Source organism: Acipenser ruthenus, chromosome 1, assembly GCF_902713425.1.
Source record: "Acipenser ruthenus chromosome 1, fAciRut3.2 maternal haplotype, whole genome shotgun sequence".
Taxonomy (NCBI): domain Eukaryota; kingdom Metazoa; phylum Chordata; class Actinopteri; order Acipenseriformes; family Acipenseridae; genus Acipenser; species Acipenser ruthenus.
The window spans coordinates 3,058,878-3,080,153 of NC_081189.1; the positions used below are offsets into that span (position 1 = coordinate 3,058,878).

Sequence of the window (21,276 nt, forward strand, 5' to 3'; positions counted from 1 at the left end):
CACAACACACACACACACACACACACAGAAGTTTAGTGAGATTCCTGTTGCTCTCTCACATCACAATAGAGTCCAAAGGACAACCGACAGGAAGGGCTGCCTAGTCCAGCCTGCCTGTTAACAGATAGGGGGGGGGGGGTGACTGGGAGAAGGGGGCATGCATGCTCTCCTTGGTAAATATTCACAATATTCATGCATACAGCCCTCGGGACCTTCCAGACTGACCATGAGGGGAGTGGGTGGTTGATGAAACTGGGATGTCATGAACCTACATTAACCCCAACGTGGTGTCCAGACCTGCCCTGGAGAGAAGCCCTTTTAAAGGGAGCAGCCCCAACGCCAGCATCTGGCATCTAAGCAGCCCTGAAATATTAGTGCAGGGATGGATAGAAGGGATGGAAATGGAATGGAATGGGTGAACCTGGAATGGGTGAAACTGCTATGCAACAGGAGTCTCATTTATATCCCTGCTATCAAACACTCTGCTTATAATTCTCCCAAGACCTCCCTCCCCAATGCTCTGTAGCTGTATTAATATGTATCGGGACCCCTGTACTCTAAACCATGATAGGGTGTTATCATATAATGGTTTGTGAGGCATGTGGCTTCAAAGACGACCTTGTCGTGAAGATTAAGGAAACTGTTTGTGTGATTATATAGATTATATAGTAAATAACTATGACAAAGCTGAATATATGAGTGGCCTGAAGAAACCAGTTACAAAGTTTCCAGGGCTGTTGATAGAAGCACTCTATAGACACGCCCCCTCCACGGTTTATTGCACACCCTTTCAATCCCCCACTGGGGGGTAGTTTTTGTCAAGCTACAGTACAATGTCTCCATTGCAGCAGCTCCTTACCCAATACCCTGTACGTTCTGCTTACCCACATCTTACTGTTTTAAGAGCGCACCCCAATGCCTGCTCGTGCACGCGCTTGATTATAGGAGCACAAAACCCCTAGGAAGTCCATGCCAGTGCAGGACATCTTCAGACAGAGTGCAGAGACAGTTTGCACATGTCGACCTTACACCAGTGATCAGAGACATTTCAAAAGATATATGACTTTAATCATGAATGAATGAATGAATGAATGAATGAATGAAATTAAATTTACTGCCAGATTTGAATAACATCTACAAGCTAAGGAGAGCTGATATCTCCAATTTAATGCCGTTGGATAGTTAAGCAGAGCTCCTAGATTTGCTGATAGCAGTCAGTGAGAGATGAGAGATGAGAGGAGAGGAAGGCCCCCCCTCTATGCATGAATATCCTCTACAGGGGCTAGTTCATATCAGAACATGCAGAGGTAGGAGGCCGTTGGGGTACTTGCGGGGGGGGGGGGGGGGGACGACAAAAAAATAGAAGAGTTACATACTCTGCTGCTCTTCCCATCCGAAATAACTCCAGTTGCCTGGGTTGGGACGCAAATGTTAGCCAAAAAAAAACAAAAAAGGGGGCAAAAATGTAATATAGCTTAGGATTGTGGTCTTGGGGCTGGTAAAAAAAGAAAAAATCTTCTGGGGACTCATTTGAGTGGTAGGTTTCATAGACATATTACATGAAAGAAATTCAGTTATATACAGTGTGTGTGTGTATATATATATTTAAAGGGAGCAGCCCCAACGCTGGCGTACCATCGCAGGTGCCTCGACTTGTGAGAAGATGGGATTTCATTCTTTTTCATTTTTCTCATTGGGGTCCAATGAGATCTGCTGTCAAGACAACGTGGGGACACTTCCATGTTGCTGTACCAGAACGTGTGAAAGACCATCTGAAAGCAAGGCCTGCAAACGGCACCTAGTGCTGTTCCAGAAACAATCCAAGTACATGTTTATAGTGCTTTATAGGGAATGGATGGGCATTGTGCACAGTGCAATAATATGGATTAGATCTAAGATCTTCCATCATTCATACTCTGAGCGGAAATATTATATTAAGGATGACTTTACATGTGTCTCTGATTATGTGGTTTACTTGATAAAATGTCCACGTGGACTTGTATATGTTGGTGAAAGTACAAGACCTGCATTTCTGAGCATAACAGTGCGATTAGACGGGAGGATTTAAATTCCCCAGCAGCGAAACATTTTAAGGAAGCTAAACATACTGCATGTATGTTAAGATTTATGGTTACAGAAAAAAAAAAATAGGATGCCCACTAGCGGGGGAAATAGACATGCATTGTTGTTATGCCGTGAAGCTTTCTGGGTTTTTACATTGGATAGCCTGAGCCCTAAGGTACTCAAGGAAGACTATGACTTCAGCTGCTTTCTCCCTGATAGATACATCATTGCACACTTGTGCTTGGAATGTCTTAATTAATCACATGTGCAATGACTTAATTAATCACATGTGTATGTGCAGCCATGAATACTTTTGGAAAATGGAATTAAATTAATTAAGGTAATAGTGAAATGTATGATTATAAAGTAAAATAAATATGCATTGTTTTCAAATATTTGTATTGTATCTTAATAGTACTGTTTGCAGATATCATGATGACTATTTGAATGGTTCATTTTGAATGACTGAATCACTAATGAACTAACTGAGGTCATGTGCTAATGTATTTTAATGGGGAGTGCTGTGTATTCACTACAGCTTGATCAAGGCCATCTGGCTGAAACATTGCTGTCTTTTTAATTTAGTTCTTTTTAAATAATAAAGAATGGAAATTTGATCTACGATCGATTATTAAAATCTACTATTATCAATATTGGAAGTGATTAAAGAACCCTCTCTATATTGCTTTGTAACATTGCTTTAAATGCTTGTTGCAGCCTCTGGGTTTTGAACACAAATAAAGTGCATGCTGTTACATTTAGAAATACTAAAAACATGCTTTCTTTTCAGTGATTCAAAATGTAGCACACTACTGAATTGAGTGTTTTATAGTTCTGGATGGCATACTGCTGACATAATTGATCTAGGAAAGCTATAGGTCTGGAGCCACACAGAGCCCTGAGCCACACAGAGCCCTGAGCCACACAGAGCCCTGAGCCACACAGAGCCCTGAGTGTACAGGCAGGGATATCTGCTCAATGGCTTTCGTGAGTAGAGTTCTAGTTTAAAGGTATTGTTAGTTCGTATCCCACCCAAATCCAGGTAAATAAATATTTTTATTCTTTATTTGATTTTTCTTGCCATTTGACCCAAAGCAACAATAAAATCGTTGTAGTTTTAGAATCATAATTTCACTACGCAGGGAGAACACTTTGACAAAGGGAGATTTCTTATTTTAGATACAACGCCATTTCAGAAGTATAACATGACACAATTTATCTCAATGCAACAGTGTGGTGTGTCTGATAGCAAAGAAAAAACAAACAGTCTTAACTGATTTCAATATCCAAACCATTGTGGTTATGAACCCGATACTGCAGGAACACACACAGCACACAGGCAGCAGTTAGTAGTGAGCTTTGTTGTAAACTCTACAGCCCCTTTAGTAACAATTTAAGGCACAGAACTAAACGTTCATTACCAAAGTGTCTTTATGATGTTCGTTATGATGTTAGCCATCACAGAGTGTGGTTCTGGGTTCTCATGATCCAATATGGAGTTTTTATTTTTCTCTATATCTATCTTTATCTGGCTTTCAAACTTGCTTTGAGCTTGTCTGAATAACCCGAACTATCTAACCTTGAACAGGCTTCCTAATTCCATTGAAACCATGTGACAAAGTAACCTTTCAACTCTGCTGGCTTAACATTAACCACACATAGAGAGGGTGAGTCGGTGAGGACCAGCCAACCAAGTTTCCAAGACAAGCTCACAGACAGGTAAAGACAGGCAGAGAGAAAACATATAACTCAATTCAGTATCAACAGAACCCAGAACCACTCAACATAATTACAAACATCATAAAAAGACAAGGGGAAGGTGAAAAAGAACTAAAATGACATTTCAGATGACATGCTCTTTAACAAGTCTGTTTTGTTTCATCAGTGGTTAGTTATTATATACAGTCATACATATAAAGCAATAACAAAAAGCTACATGGTACCCCTATACACACACACGCATACGCACACGCGCACGCACGCACGCACACACACACACACACACACAGAATACAGATGACTCTGCAGAGGCTGCCTTGTATCTCAGTACTGCTGACAGAGATAGAGTTTTAAAGCTGGTTTATTACAAAAACCAGGAGGGACAGTGGCGCTCCAGGACCAGGATTGACCCCCCTGCCTTATACGAATGTGTATAAATGTACAGTACAGTTATCTTAATACCACTCATGTGTCCCGTCTGAATTACTAAGGTAACTGTAAAGTACACAATCACAAACTGCAAGAGTATTCAATGAGAAGCTTAAAGGATTTCAATACAATGCTCTGTATGGAGATGACAGGCGGCCACCTAGTGGTGAGAGCAGCTAGAACCGCTAACCTGTGTGCCCATGCAGCTGACAGTAAGGTCTACAGAAGTGAGTGAGGCACTGAGGATATGAATATGGTGCAGCAGTGTGACCTGAGCTTGTGTAGAATCTGTACTGTGAGGGAGTATGAAACTGGATGCAGGTCCCCAGTTGATTTGTAAGCACCAAACAAACAAGAACTGTTTGGGGAAGAATCTGCATACATGAATCCAATTCCACACCCCACCCTGACTGGTCCTACCCTAGTCTGCTCTCCTTGTGCACCAAGCTGCTGCAGAGTGCATGGGTCTCCCAGAGTCTCTGAGGGTCTTCCCAGGGCTCCCAGGTTCTGAGGGTCTCCATGGGTCTCCCCTACCAGGCTGCCTCTGCAGGACATCCGTAACCCCATTGCACTTTATATGTTCTTTCGCCTGACATGAAGCAGCATTGACAGTGCATGGTGGTCATGTGTCTGCATGCCCTTAAAAAGTGTAGTTCTAACTTACAGCACTGGGAGGCAGCGGTGGGTAGTGGCTTCTTCTGAACTTCCTCTTGCAGTGAATACTGGGGATAAGAGAATCCAGTGTGGGTTAAACACATCAGCACACCAACCTGCATGCAAAACACACACATGTAAAGAGAATACGAGCGCTCACTCAAGAGCACACACTTTACTGAAAAACTGGTGTATGTGCATATGTCAACTATTACAACATGCAGAAACATGAAAAATGTAATTATGAGCGCAAACCTGGAAGCACTTCGAGAACTATGATAACAAAAATAGAAGCACTTTGAGAACTATAAAGCACTAGTAAAAAAAACAACACAAGAAATAAAAACACATTAACCACAAAAACAACACGCAAAGGAAAGATACACTAAGACAAAATCATTCACAAATAAAAAGAATAAACAGGAGAATTATTCATATCAGAACAATACACTCCAGTACTTCAAAACCAAAAGCACAGCAGTGAACAATCAAAAAGATACAAAACAAAAATTTGTGAAAAAACACAAACACACCCACACTAGTAGGTAAAGCTGTCAATAAAACCAATGTCAATTCATACATCCAGTAAGCACACAAACTAACAAGTCAGAAAAACACAGGATACAAATCTGCTAGAAATACCCCCCCGCCCCGCCCCGCCCCCTCGCCTCACACCCGCCCCCCCTCCCTCGGCCCGCCCCCTCGCCTCACACCCGCCTCCTGCCCCCCCGGCCTCCCCCCTCGCCTCCCCCTGCCCCGCCTCACACCCGCTTCCGCGACCTCCCCCCCGGCCCGCCACCTCGCCTCCCCCGCAGTGCAAAATTGTTTGGGCTTCCAAATATTCTTTCACAGAGTTTATATGCAGTAGCACTATTACAGTGAAAAAAAAAAAAAACACTCCTAAATGAACACAAAAACAAGTCACACACAACATGCACACATACCTAATTAACTTTGTGTGAACTAGGGCACTGACACCAATGCAAAGTGAAAAAAAAATCCCATGTAAAAGCATTTATATCAACATTTCATCCAAGTATTTCAGTGGTGCACAAAACTCAAAACAATATAACTCCTGATGTAAAAATGCATACAGATGAGCAATCATGTCTCTAAAAGATGTTGATTTGCAGTACTGCATTAGTCTGCCTAGATGGCGCTCTTGCTTAAGAAACACCAGTAAGTCTGCAGCTACACTGTAGCACTTGTTGCAACAGCATCCACCTGACGGCATTGATAAGTACACAGGGTATGAAACTGGCACTGCACCCAGTCCTGGGTTTCAGCACTCCCTGCTTTAGGTGCTGTATATTATTGAAATGAGCAGGGGCCAGGAGTTTGAACAATCAGACCCCTGGTAAATCTGATGCACACAGCTAAGTCTCACCTGAGTCTGTAGGTTTACTAATAGGAGTTGTCCATGCAGCTTCTGTATAAGGGAGGAACACTTGCATCAAAACTGAGATCCTTTAAAATAACGAATTAATTTAGAAGTTCTGAAACCCAGGGCTGGGTGCAGAGCCATATCTTATCTGTTTATAGCGCTGTGCGGCCATTCCATTCAATGGGGATTAGCACTGGGTGCAGAGTAGGGTCTGTATTTAGATTCTGTCCCTACCTCGTCGTGGTCTCGCATGGTGTTGATCTGCTCTAGTTTGCTGGGTGCAGAGTAGGGTCTGTATTTAGATTCTGTCCCTACCTCATCGTGGTCTCGCATGGTGTTGATCTGCTCTAGTTTGCTGGGTGCAGAGTAGGGTCTGTATTTAGATTCTGTCCCTACCTCGTCGTGGTCTCGCATGGTGTTGATCTGCTCTAGTTTGCTGGGTGCAGAGTAGGGTCTGTATTTAGATTCTGTCCCTACCTCGTCGTGGTCTCGCATGGTGTTGATCTGCTCTAGTTTGCTGGGTGCAGAGTAGGGTCTGTATTTAGATTCTGTCCCTACCTCGTCGTGGTCTCGCATGGTGTTGATCTGCTCTAGTTTGCTCTGTGCAGAGTAGGGTCTGTATTTAGATTCTGTCCCTACCTCGTCGTGATCTCACATGGTGTTGATCTGCTCTAGTTTGCTCTGTGCAGAGTAGGGTCTGTATTTAGATTCTGTCCCTACCTCGTCGTGGTCTCGCATGGTGTTGATCTGCTCTAGTTTGCTCTGTGCAGAGTAGGGTCTGTATTTAGATTCTGTCCCTACCTCGTCGTGGTCTCGCATGGCGTTGATCTGCTCCAGTTTGCTGGTCCAGTATTGCGCTTCCTCTTCTGGGATATCTGACAAGGAGAAGATAAAAGTTGGTATCCAGCTGCGATGATATTAAAGGATAAGACAGGAGTTGCATTATGTGTGATCGGTTGCCATTCATTAAACCTTACATTACAATACAATTAATTGACTCTTATATAGGGCGCTGCATGTCAAGGCATGGGAGCTTCACATTGAATATTTAAAAGATCACTTGTGAGCTTATAAATCAGTTCCAGCTCAGAAAAAGCACACTGAAAAAAAAAAAGAAACCAGTGTGTTTTCAATCTAGTGCTGGCTTTCCTGGTACCACCTGGGATTGAATTCCATAGGCGGGCACAGCAACTAAAAGCCTGGCCACGGTCACCACACTGGGGACAAAACATCCAACACCACGTCATACAGCATTTAAACTGCATGAAGGATTAACCTGGCAGGCTCTGTGCTGCATTGTCAACAAACTACAAGCAAATGACCACCCCTCTATAGAACTGACCCACCATGCTGCCCTTATACGAGGGAACGTGGTTAGGCGGCTAAGAGAAGTGATCGACCCGCTTTGAACTGGGCTAAAAGCAGAGCTTTCAAAGGGCTTGTATGAAAGAGGGGCCCGCTGTGTAGCGTTTAGCGGGGCAGACGTCTTACATAACCAGACATCAAGGCGTCAAGGCCACAGAGAAGCACAGCTGCTTCCTCAGATGCTGACCTTTTACATTCAAACTTGTTTCTAAGGCACTGTGATCAGAATACAGCAGCTTACTCTGGATTTCACTTCCCGTTTGATCAGTCAGGGGCCAGTGCACATTTCATAATCATTGTCCCCCCAGAACAATTTTTGTCTGGGGATGTATTATGACTGTGCGGGAAAGGATTGGGTTGGGTTTGGTTATTTTATTTGTTTTCATAGTAAAAGTGATTTGATGGATTTCATCAAAACATTGTTTCATACTTATGAATTAATTGTAATCATTTACAATGAAAAGCACTATAAAAAGTATTTATTATTATTATTATTATTATTATTATTATTATTATTTATTAACAATTCAAACCCAGTGCTATTTTTCACATCATACCAGTGCCATCCTGGCTCCACAGTGTCTTTCCTACACCGCATTGACAGTGCTATGGCATAGGTTTGGCTCCTACTTTTACTATGACTTCTGTATCAACATTTCTACGCAATAATAAATCTGAATCCTATATGAAGTTGAGTCGATCACCATCCACTGCTTGCTTGGATCTGTGCGGCTAACGCAGCAGGCACACAGCAGGTGAGCAGCCGTCATCTAAACAGTGTAATGAACCCCTCACCCCCCGCCCGCACCCTACCCCCTCAAGTGCGTGTGACACACAACCATCCAGTGACGTCTGATCAGCAAGGGTCTAATTAGGATGAGAATCCAAGTGCACAAACTCCAAGGACTGAACCAAGCCTGTAATTATACAGTGATCACCCCACCATCTGCATCTCCAAATCTACCCAGAGGAACACATTCTTCTGAGAAAAGATCATTTTCTCCAATTAGACTGGGTCGCGTGAGTACATGTGCTTCCTTCTTTACTTAGTTTTCTGATTTACAAATCAAAAGACATGAAAACAGTGAATTAGTGAAGGCTCTTATACAGTAAAATTACTGAATAGTAAAATGAACAGCAGGGATGGAAATGAGACTCCTATTGCATTGCAGTTTCATCCATTCCAGACAAGCTTGATTCGCCAGTGTAGAGTTAACAAGCTCAGGTGTGTCTTACTAACTAATAGTAAAACCAGAACTGGATCACACTGCTATGCAATTTCCATTCCTGAACAATATTAACACTGCCACAGAAATGATTTTCCAGACCCCCTGTCAGCTGGTTAAGATGCTCCCTTTTTGTTTCATTGTTTGGTTGTTTGTATGACATCATGAGAGAGATCAGAGGGACAGCCTCCAGTGAATTTTCACTGCTAAAGTCTCAAAACAAACACACTCCCAGCATTACAAAGCCTTTTGTTGTCAGAATCGAGACCCGACAGATTACATCAACCATAAATCATAAAGTATTTACAGCTTGGGCTGGAAAAACAAGTTGCTTCATAACTGGTCCCCTATTGTTTATACACTTTGTATCCCTATAAAAACAAAAATCGCACAGATCATAAGGATGATCCTCAATCTCAAATTTCCACACATCCATAGGTTATGGGTTGTAGTTGGAATACCAAATGGTTAAACAAAGTGACTTGTGGGGAAAGGACACACACAGACAGACATACAACCAATAGACAACTAGACATACATTCTATAAAGATGCAAAGACAGAGAGACCAATTGGCAGGTGGACACAAAGTCACTGAGATGCACAGACAGATTGACGAGACATTTAATGATACTTCAGGGCAGGGCAGGGCAGGACACAGACAGAAAGACAGACAGACAGGGAGCACAGAGAAACAGACAGACAACACAAGCCCACTCAGCGGCAGGGAGCAGGACCTTACCGAAGGGCAGCTCGAACCGCGTGTCCAGCAGGAGACGGTGTGGCGTGGGGTTCTTGGTGCCGTAAATCTCATCCTCCTTCATCAACACCTCTGCGTCCAGCACAGCCCACTCCCCCGGGCCCTCCTGAGAAACGAGAGAGAAAGACAGCACAAGAGAGACCATGAGAGAGAGAGAGAGAGAGAGAGAGAGAGAGAAAGAAAGAGATCAGACAACAACCCTGAATCCAGCTGGGCCTGCTATTCAAACTTCAACTTTGCATAATACATTTTGCAGTTTTCCCATGGTTATACTATGCATTTACCATTGTTTGCCATGTTTTACCATACCGCTCAATCTTTACCTATGCTTTACCATGCTTTCACTGTGCTTTATTACATTATGATTTGTAACAGGGGAGATCTGTGCTGACTGTCTGGCGCATGCGTGGTTCTGCAGGAAGAGGGCAGCAGACCTGTAAGATCCGCCTGTCAGTCATGGCGATGACACGGAGAGATGTGGAAGAGGATGTGTTGGATTTCCCTCTCTCTGAGTGGGTGAGAGGCGGGCCTTGGGGGATTGCTCAGCCCATAAGTACTGCGTTTGGTTATTCATTCGGGTGGCCGTGATTGGGAATAGCCAGAGAAACTGGCTGAGAACACCAGTGTAAACAAAGACCAGGCAGGAACGCCAGCGGTTGAAGAGATGACGAAACAGGCAAGTATGGCTGAGGAAGACAGCCCGTCTTAAACAAATAAAACAAGAATTAAAATTAATTATTACACACCTGAGGGGATGCGTGTAGTGATACGGGGAACTCTGGCCACCCCAGTGTATAGAAAAAAGCCGAGCGTAGGACGGAGACCCGAGCTGACCAGCATAGCGGCAGTGGGGGCACTGCGTAAGCAGCGCTTTTGTTTTGTAGTTTTATGACTGCGTTTTATTTTCAAATAAATCAAAAGATCGAAGGGCCACACCAAGATAACACCATCTTAGACAGCATAAAGGACCAAAGGGCCACAGCAAGATAACACAATCTTAGACAGTGTGAGGCAGAACCAGTGTGGGGCTGAGGTCAGTGGCTACTTAACCAAGGTGCGCTCAGCTCAGCTCACTTCTCTCTTCTCTCTTTCATTACGACTAGTATTGGAGACTTGTCGATCGAGGAGTTCTGGCAGATCAAACCTACAGTATTGCATTATATTATTTTGTTCTGTTATGTTTTGAACTTCAGTTTTGCTTAGTGCAGTTTGCATATGAAAGTGTGATCTGTACTGTTTTGCTTTGAGCGTTCTTTCTGTTTCCAAAATTAAACTTGAAAAAAACAAACTAATATCTGAAGAAAAGAACTGGGCATTTATTTCATCAAGAAACAACTACTCACTACTTTTAAAAAACTACTTCAATCAGGGTCTGTGAAACCAGACATAAGTCTCTTTATTTCTCCCCATAAAGCTAATAAACTCCTGCCCACTGCTGCAGGGACTCAGGAGGTTAGTAAATATCAGATGTCTACTGATTTGTATTCCCCACAGGTGAAATGGAAGTCAGAGGCAGTTAAAGTCTTGGCCGGTTTACACCAGCTCGGACTTGATGTTAGAAAGACAATGAGCACCTGTAATGCAGTATTGATTTGGAAGTCGCACGTGGTGCCCTGATGTAAGTGGACAGGGTGTTAAGCACCTCTCCTGTGCAATCAGCTCTCCCACAAGCACAGCTGCACACTGCCTCTGACACTGGCCCTGCCACTAATTCCTGCCTCTCCCTCAGCCTGACACAAAGATTAGTCTTTGTTGGGGAAAAAAATAAATAAATCACACAGCAACACAGCTGCTACAGTTTAGTACTTAGGAGGAATTCAATTCCAAGACACTGAATGATGGACAGCGACCCCTGCTGGAAGGAGGTGGGATTGGCGCAGCTGTAGTCTCCCCCCACAGCCACGAGAAGAGCTCAAACTGTGTGGGAAATCTAGTGGTCAGGTGGTAAAACTATGAGAAACCAAGTCACGCTGAAAACACTAACATCAGAATTTAAGATTGTACCTTAAAATGCAATCCTATCTATCCCAAATGATTACCCCGTCCTCCAGCCAGTTTTACTGAGATGCACAAAGATGCAAAATTTATATACAGACGTGCTCAAATTTGTTGGTACCCCTCCACAAAAACGAAGAATGCACAATTTTCTCTGAAATAACTTGAAACTGACAAAAGTAATTGGCATCCACCATTGTTTATTCCATATTTAATAGAAATCAGACTTTGCTTTTGATTTTTTATTCAACATAATATTGTAAATAATAAAACAAATGAAAATGGCATGGACAAAAATGATGGGACCGCTAACCTAATATTTTGTTGCACAACCTTTAGAGGCAATCACTGCAATCAAACGTTTTCTGTAGCTCTCAATGAGACTTCTGCACCTGTTAACAGGTAGTTTGGCCCACTCTTCCTGAGCAAACTGCTCCAGCTGTCTCAGGTTTGATGGGTGCCTTCTCCAGACTGCAAGTTTCAGCTCTTTCCATAGATGTTCGATAGGATTCAGATCAGGACTCATAGAAGGCCACTTCAGAATAGTCCAATGTTTTGTTCTTATCCATTCTTGGGTGCTTTTAGCTGTGTGTTTTGGGTCATTATCCTGTTGGAGGACCCATGACCTGCGACTGAGACAGAGATTTCTGACACTGGGCAGTACGTTTCGCTCCAGAATGCCTTGATAGTCTTGAGATTTCATTGTGCCCTGCACAGATTCAAGGCACCCTGTGCCAGGCGCAGCAAAGCAGCCCCAAAACATAACCGAGCCTCCTCCATGTTTCATTGTAGGTATGGTGTTCTTTTCTTTGAAAGCTTCATTTTTTCGTCTGTGAACATAGAGCTGATGTGACTTGCCAAAAAGCTGTCCAAAGGGCATTCTCCAAGAAGGATTGTGGCTTGTCAATATGCATTTTAGCAAATTCCAGTCTGGCTTTTTTATGTTTTTCTGTCAAAAGTGGAGTCCTCCTGGGTCTTCTTCCATGGAGCCCACTTTCGCTCAAAAAAGCAACGGATGGTGCGATCACAAACTGACGTACCTTCACCTTGGAGTTCAGCTTGGATCTCTTTGGCAGTTATCCTTGGTTCTTTTTCTACCATTCGCACTATCCTTCTGTTCAATCTGGGGTCGATTTTCCTCTTGTGGCCGTGCCCGGGAGGTTGGCTACAGTTCCATGGACCTTAAACTTCTTAATAATATTTGCAACTGTTGTCACAGGAACATCAAGCTGCTTGGAGATGGTCTTGTAGCCTTTACCTTTACCATGCTTGTCTATTATTTTCTTTCTGATCTCCTCAGACAACTCTCTCTTTTGCTTTCTCTGGTCCATGTTCAGTGTGGTGCACACAATGATACCAAACAGCACAGTGACTACTTTTCTCCATTTAAATAGGCTGAATGACTGATTACAAGATTGGAGACATGTGTGATACTAATTAAAGAAACTAATTAGTTTGAAATATCACTATAATCCAATTATTTATTATCTTTTCTAAGGGGTACCAACAAATGTGTCCAGGCCATTTTAGAATATCTTTGTAGAATAAGCAATAATTCATCTCTTTTCACAGCTGCTTTGCTTTATTCTATGACATACTAAAGGCATGCAAGTATACATGATAAAATAGCTTTTAATTTCATCACTTTTCAGGAGGAATGAAGCATTATTTCAATGAGCTGTAAGGGTACCAACAAATTTGAGCACGTCTGTATATATAAAAAAAATGTACCTTGCAGAATTGTTCTTGTTAAATGTGTGTTTTGTTTTGTTTACTTTCTTTTGTAAATCCACATTGGCAAATTCAATGTAAGCTTTGAAGTATTACCTCACACCTTTCTCAAGGAAGAATGTGTTTGAATTCAATCAGCGCACTGGTGGTATTTTAAATATCAGACAGTAAGCTTCTTTCCACTTTTGGAAACATTTGGGAGTTAATGTTGGTGTAACCTCCACACCTGCAGTTGTGATTCCAGTATTTATGAGTGTGTGTGTACTGTATGTGAGGCCAGATTTAATAGAAAACTTTTAGAGCTTCATGATTGGGGTGATACATGCCCTCCTGGAGTTGAGAAACACTTCATTGCGTTAATGCAAGACACGCCTGTGTGAGAGCGCCATGTGCCTGGAGGGAAGGCTGGTGCCTCACCTCCTCGGACTGCCGGATGCTCCGCAGAGGGATCCAGACGGTCCCCACCATGGTGTCCCAGATCAGCCCCTTGTTCCACACCTCTACGATCAGGCCCAGGTCCAGACGACTGATCTCGCTGCAGACACAGAGGAGGAGAAACATTGCGTTACTTATCTATCAATGAGTACAGATACAGAGGAAGTATATCTGACTTTAAACACTCAATTATATTCCAGGGTTACAGAACGGAGAGCGTCTGTGTAGGAGGCAATATCAGCATTGCATTGAACTTTGCAGTTGAAGGGAACCGTTCCCATACTGACAATAAAGCATGGTAGAATGGTTAATATTATGAATAAATAACCTGTGATATGAAACTGAAAGATCCCCAGCATAATGAGTAATCCTAAAAAATAAAACAGAGTTATTCTAAGATATGAATAATTCGTTACTTACAAACCCAGGTTCTTAAAACATCATGTAGATTTTATTTGAATTTAGAGATATACAAAGTAGAGGGCCGGCTCAAGCATCATAATGCATATCGTATCACAACATTAATAGTGTTTCACTTCCCCTTGTTTAACTGCGATTGCACTTAAATCTTGCATGTTGTATTTGTATACAGTGAGAGTGTAGACAGTACTGACATTTAAAGAGGTTTCTATGTGCCTTCATACCAGTAAAACAGAATGCATACAACTCCATGCTGTTCCGTTAAACCAGGAGGATCTTGCTGCTTTAATTTCTGCAGGTTGCAATTGCACGCACAGCAGTACCTTGCTGCTTCCCCTTTAAGCTGTCTGTCTGCCAGTTCTCATTGCTGGTTTTTATCTCGATAGACGCGTAAAGTTGGCAGCTGTGGGACTGTGGCACTCCAGCGTCTGACATTTACCAATGGACCGGTCTTTATGCACCGCCAACCCAATCACCAGGATAAATGGCCTTGTGTAAATTTATTTCCTTTCTTTACAGATGAAAAATGAGCCACTACAGACCTCCGCTTTCCATGACAGCAGCTCAGACTGCAGGAAGCTCCCATGAAATGCTGGGGTTCATAGCGGATGTAATAATAAAGACCCAGAGTTGACATATTTTATGGACTTTTTCTGTAAATTCCTTAAAGTATCATTAGGGCCAGGATTTGAGCAATAAATTATTATGGTCTTCATTACTGATATCTTTTTTTAGAACGATGCTGCTGGTTTTCTGTTCCCATTCATTCACTTCAATGTGTCAACGATGTTGCAGGGAGGGAGCATGATCTGTATACAATGCAATGCTCACAAGACAAATCCTCTTTCTTAGGTCGGATGCTCCCAGTAAAGTTAAAAACCTGAGCAACACTCAATACACCAGCATAGAGATATGACTTTCACTGTGGCACTGAGTAACCATCCCATCCCCCCGATCATCATTTCTCTGGTGTTCCATTATTTCCAATAACATCTTAACTGTAAATTGTACCAATTGCTATGTGAAGTGGACAAAAACCTAATTATAAATCCATCATCGTAAAAAACAAAAAAGCTATGAAAGTGGGTCAAACTCAGCTACTGTACGTGCTCTGTAATTCAGCACCCTGCCAAGCATCCCAATCAATATTATTAGATTGACTGGCTTCATTCGTCTATAATACCCATCCTCTGGGCAGCGACAGCGTCTGTGTTTTACTAGCTTGTTCTCTGCCCCAAATGAGACATTGCAATAAAACCAGTGGCAGCGTGCAAGAGAAGGAGGCATTAAGATCCCAGTCTAACGGAGATCATCGGAGGTTTTTATTACCTGCGCCATCTATATATCTATTTATCTTCTTTAACAACAAGAGCGTGAGGCCTGATCCTGCCTGAAATGTACAAGCTCAGGGCATCGAACACTCCTCCTGCTTAATGAATCAGTCCTTCAACCATTTTTAATTGTAATTCCCAATTAAAAAGCAATTAAAATGATCCTTAAGCATTTAGCTGCTGCGCTAGTAAACGAGCATCCTCAAGCAGAATGCTCTCTCGTGCATTAGCTAAATCTCTCAATTAAAACTGGCCGTCTGTTCTGTACTGTTGCTTAACACAGAGACAGCTTTGTCCAAATAGAAAGACTGATGTATTTGCATTTATATTGTTATCAAGTGCGTCACAACTAGTTTATTTTTGTACTATAAAAAGAAGAGTAAACAAGGACAGTAAGATTAAAGGATAATCCTAACAAGGTGACATCAAATCAAACCCCTCCGTGTACAGAATGGGTTTTAAAGTAACTGCAGCTAAAAAAAGGATTCCTAAATCTTACCTTTTTTGCACTTACATTATCGACATAGGGCTCAGAAATGCAGTTTGGTAAGAAACACATGTACTGTGCTTAAAATGGAAGCTCCGACTTTCTCGGACTTTTTCACAGGAAATATGTTATACTTGCACTTCCTGCTGATAGCATGTCCGTCAACAGAGGAAGCAGTCGATTGGTTATTGTCTGGAAACAAAACACTGAAGGGGTGGGGCCCATCACACCCTCCAGGTAGACTGACCAAGCAAGTGAAATGTTTAACCAAGTGTAGTACCAGATACCGCATTTTAAAATGTTTACAATAGCATGTGTTTCTTTCAAAACTGCACATGAGACCAACATAGTGAATGGAAGTGCGCTACATGTCTGATTTCTGGGATCATTTTGTTAGCAATAATCCTTAAGGGCTAACTGAATAGAAACTTGAGGGTCTGGTGTTTCTGCAGATCTTGTGTGTTCAGATGTTGGTCCTCCAATCTGTGGAAGTTTAATTATTAACGCCATTGTTACTGTGTTTTGAATAGGATTTCTTGTAGATTTCTTGTAGATTAGGGACACAGGAAGACAGATTATTCAAGCTCCCCTGCCTTATAATATGTCCACTGTCCACAACACTGCTCAAGAAACTTCACACTTTGCATTACACACACTATCACTTAGTGTCTAGGCTATACACTATACATTATAAAATAATGGGTTGCCTATTACACATTAACTCAAGTGATGTCACGGTCAGAAACAAAGGCCTGCAGAACACCAGGTTACTTTTGAAGATCTTGCAGATATAATTGCATCCTGTAAACAATTGCATTTCAGCAGCGCAGGCGCTACAATTGCATCCTGTCATTATCTGACATCTTTATTCCCTCTGTGCTTTGAACGGCAATCTGTCAGAAGGAGAGACAGGGAAAAGTAGCAGGTTTCTGACGAGAGCAGCTGTTTCAGGCGGTTTTCACATATTGCTGGTGGCATCTCCACAAAACTGTCTGGAAATGAATATGAAATACTGACAAATCAAGGACTATCCATAGTACAGTAAAGAAAAACGAATCGCAATAATCAACTACCACCCCAACGATCAAACCCCTGGATCCTGATCACAGGAGTAACATACTGGAAATCAGAAGGATGTCTGTGACAGCTTCGTTTTGAGAATGACAGGATGTCACACTATGGGTTTATTCAAGTCTACATATGGTGTATATATAATCAATGTGGCAACTATTCTAATTTTTTAATAAAACACAAAATGAGTGAAAATCTCTTGGTCGTTAACATCATGTTTTACAGTACTTAATTACAGGTAGCTCTGAATCTCTGGACCGATTAAAATACACTTTCAAATACTGTAACTTCTTACCAACTTTCCCAAATGGCGGGACTCATTCACACACAGTTACAATATGCTTGTCCCCTTTTGGGTCAACTTCTGGTCAAACATGACCTGTCAACTCCACTAGAAAGACTGAGATTCAACCCAATGAGGCAGATATCCAGCCTTTCACAAGTATTGTACCCCAGGGGCTTAGCGTGTGTGTGTGTGTGTGTGTGTATTGTGTGTGTGTTTTCAACTGCTTCCCTCAAGGGAGACATCTTACTGGCTCATCTGAACAGGGGAGCTGAGCAGCTCAGTGAGAAACACAAACCATTGTGTGCAAAAATGAGGCACAATAATCTCTTTAAAGCATATGTAAAAAAAAAATTAAAAAAAAGTAAATGTTAATTAACAATCTGTGGTATATTGTAAGTTTAAAGACATACATGTCAAACTATTTCAATTCCAGGCAATCCCTAGAAAAGATTCCCATAGTAAAAGCATGGCAAAGTGTAAAAGCACAGCGAAAGCATGGTAAATCATAGGCAAGTATTGTAACGTACAGAGAGGTACAGTATAGTAAAGTAAATGCATTGTATAACCATGGGAAAAACATGCTAAAACTGCAACTATTCCATGCAAAAACACTGAGATAAAAGAAGGGATTCGTGTCAATGGCTGGTTGGATTTGCTCCAACATAGATATGCTTTTTATTGTTTCATTGAGCAGATCCACACAACCAGCACTATACAGAGATGACAAAGATATCCGTTAGCATGGTGTATTATACATCAATTGGCAAGCTAGGAACCATTCTCTACTTTTTACTGGGTCTCAGCTTGTACCACAGCATCTCACAGCCTACAAGTCCCTCAGCTCTGTCTCTCAGACTGCACTGCCTCCCAATCTCCAGCTCCAACCACAAGAACACACTGCCTACCAGTCCCTCAGCTACAACCACTAGGCCACACTGGCCTCCAGGTCTTGTGAATGAGGGGGGTGATGGAGAGTGGCTGTCAGAAGTAATAGCTGGATTAAGAGGGGGTCACAGCCTGTGGGGTGAGGGATTGAAGAGACTCAGCAGTAATGGCTGGATTAAGAGGGGGTCACAGCCTGTGGGGTGAGGGACTGAAGAGACTCAGCAGTAATGGCTGGATTAAGAGGGGACCACAGCCTGTGAGGTGATGGACTGCAGAGACTCAGCAGTAATTGCTGGATTAAGAGGGGATCACAGCCTGTGGGGTGAGGGACTGCAGAGACTCAGCAGTAATGGCTGGATTAAGAGGGGATCACAGCCTGTGGGGTGAGGGACTGCAGAGACTCAGCAGTAATGGCTGGATTAAGAGGGAATCACAGCCTGTGGGGTGAGGGACTGCAGAGACTCAGCAGTAATTGCTGGATTAAGAGGGGATCACAGCCTGTGGGGTGAGGGACTGCAGAGACTCAGCAGTAATGGCTGGATTAAGAGGGGATCACAGCCTGTGGGGTGAGGGATTGAAGAGACTCAGCAGTAATGGCTGGATTAAGAGGGGATCACAGCCTGTGGGGTGAGGGACTGAAGAGACTCAGCAGTAATGGCTGGATTAAGAGGGGACCACAGCCTGTGAGGTGATGGACTGCAGAGACTCAGCAGTAATTGCTGGATTAAGAGGGGATCACAGCCTGTGGGGTGAGGGACTGCAGAGACTCAGCAGTAATGGCTGGATTAAGAGGGGACCACAGCCTGTGGGGTGAGGGACTGAAGAGACTCAGCAGTAATGGCTGGATTAAGAGGGGATCACAGCCTGTGAGGTGATGGACTGCAGAGACTCAGCAGTAATTGCTGGATTAAGAGGGGATCACAGCCTGTGGGGTGAGGGACTGCAGAGACTCAGCAGTAATGGCTGGATTAAGAGGGGACCACAGCCTGTGAGGTGATGGACTGCAGAGACTCAGCAGTAATGGCTGGATTAAGAGGGGATCACAGCCTGTGGGGTGAGGGACTGCAGAGACTCAGCAGTAATGGCTGGATTAAGAGGGAATCACAGCCTGTGGGGTGAGGGACTGCAGAGTCTCAGCAGTAATTGCTGGATTAAGAGGGGATCACAGCCTGTGGGGTGAAAGATTGAAGAGACTCAGCAGTAATGGCTGGATTAAGAGGGGATCACAGCCTGTGGGGTGAGGGACTGAAGAGACTCAGCAGTAATGGCTGGATTAAGAGGGGATCACAGCCTGTGGGGTGAGGGATTGAAGAGACTCAGCAGCTGCTCCGTGCAGCAGGAACCATGGCTGTGTGTGTGAGGGTGGGGTGCGTTTGCGAGTAATTTGGGGGCTAAAGGAGAACCAGAGTCGTTGTCCCCGGGAGGAGCTTGATTGCAATCTCTATTGTGGACAGTTCCTTGGATTACTTTTAAAAACACAACAGACAAACTTGACACTTGAACACACAGAATCTCCCCGGGGACGGCATTGCTTTTTACGCTGCTTCTGCCAAGCAGTAAGTCCCTGCTGCCAAGCGCAGTAGTGTGTATTAAATTATTAAAAGAAACAAAAAAAATAATGGTCCACGTGTGCTATAAATAGTACATTCGAAGTACATTCATCATTCTTAACACAACTGTGCTGAAAGAGCTGAAGGCCTCTATATATATTCCTGCTACGGCATTCAAATTAATTAATTAATTCACTTTCTGCTTTCAGGACTTCCTCAATTTCAACATATAGAGTAACCTACATTAGCAGCAGCAAGCTGCTCACTGCCCCCTGTTCTACAAAAACAAATGAAGCTATGCTGGGAATGTTACTGCAATACAGCAAGCAGTGTGAGCTGCCAGAGTAACGACATGAAACAAATGAAGCTATGCTGGGAATGTTACTGCAATACAGCAAGCAGTGTGAGCTGCCAGAGTAACGACATGAAACAAATGAAGCTATGCTGGGAATGTTACTGCAATACAGCAAGCAGTGTGAGCTGCCAGAGTAACGACATGAAACAAATGAAGCTATGCTGGGAATGTTACTGCAATACAGCAAGCAGTGCGAGCTGCCAGAGTAACGACATGAAACAAATGAAGCTATGCTGGGAATGTTACTGCAATACAGCAAGCAGTGCGAGCTGCCAGAGTAACGACATGAAACAAATGAAGCTATGCTGGGAATGTTACTGCAATACAGCAAGCAGTGTGAGCTGCCAGAGTAACGACATGAAACAAATGAAGCTATGCTGGGAATGTTACTGCAATACAGCAAGCAGTGTGAGCTGCCAGAGTAACGACATGAAACAAATGAAGCTATGCTGGGAATGTTACTGCAATACAGCAAGCAGTGTGAGCTGCCAGAGTAACGACATGAAACAAATGAAGCTATGCTGGGAATGTTACTGCAATACAGCAAGCAGTGCGAGCTGCCAGAGTAACGACATGAAACAAATGAAGCTATGCTGGGAATGTTACTGCAATACAGCAAGCAGTGTGAGCTGCCAGAGTAATGACATGAAACAAATGGATTGATGGCGCTTTGTTAGTTTATTATGCCTATGATCTTCTTGGGGTGTCTTAAAATTGGTTAAGTAAGACTGCGAATCAAGTGTGTATTGGAGTACTTTGTCATGGTGTCGATTGTTAGTTTAGAGCTTAATTTTCCTCAAAAAAACAGGTACTTCATACAGACAATACAGAGTGCAAACAGTCATGGCAGGATTTTTTTTAAAAAGCACCACATTTACCCAAACCAAAGGTTTCTCAGTTATTCAGAAAATAAAATCCTACAGCAAAAAGGGAATACCTAATCTCCTAACTTTTCATTACTGTGAATTTCAGACATGGGTCTGCAGCAAAGATGGTTTCAAGAAAAATCAACCCCATTTACCTTCTTCACATTTGAATTAGCAGTGAAATGTTTAATCACAGTGTGATCAGCGATTCTCTGGATATATGGAAATATGTAAGGGCGGCATGCATGCATGCTGCTGGATGGGC

At 42.9% G+C, this 21,276-nt stretch overlaps 1 protein-coding gene across 2 annotated transcripts in view; it reads right to left on the reverse strand.

Annotated features, from left to right (window-relative positions):
• The window catches only part of LOC117403970 (protein unc-13 homolog B), a 222,221-nt gene that overhangs the window by 121,572 nt on the left and 79,373 nt on the right, over positions 1 to 21,276 (reverse strand). For both annotated transcript variants that reach the window (XM_059029881.1, XM_059029927.1), the window contains exons 4-7: positions 13,743 to 13,860; positions 9,582 to 9,705; positions 7,052 to 7,125; positions 4,877 to 4,934 (exon numbers count right to left, since the gene is read on the reverse strand). In XM_059029881.1, the coding sequence (XP_058885864.1) occupies positions 4,877 to 4,934; positions 7,052 to 7,125; positions 9,582 to 9,705; positions 13,743 to 13,860 (374 nt within the window). The remainder of the gene's footprint in view (positions 1 to 4,876; positions 4,935 to 7,051; positions 7,126 to 9,581; positions 9,706 to 13,742; positions 13,861 to 21,276) is intronic.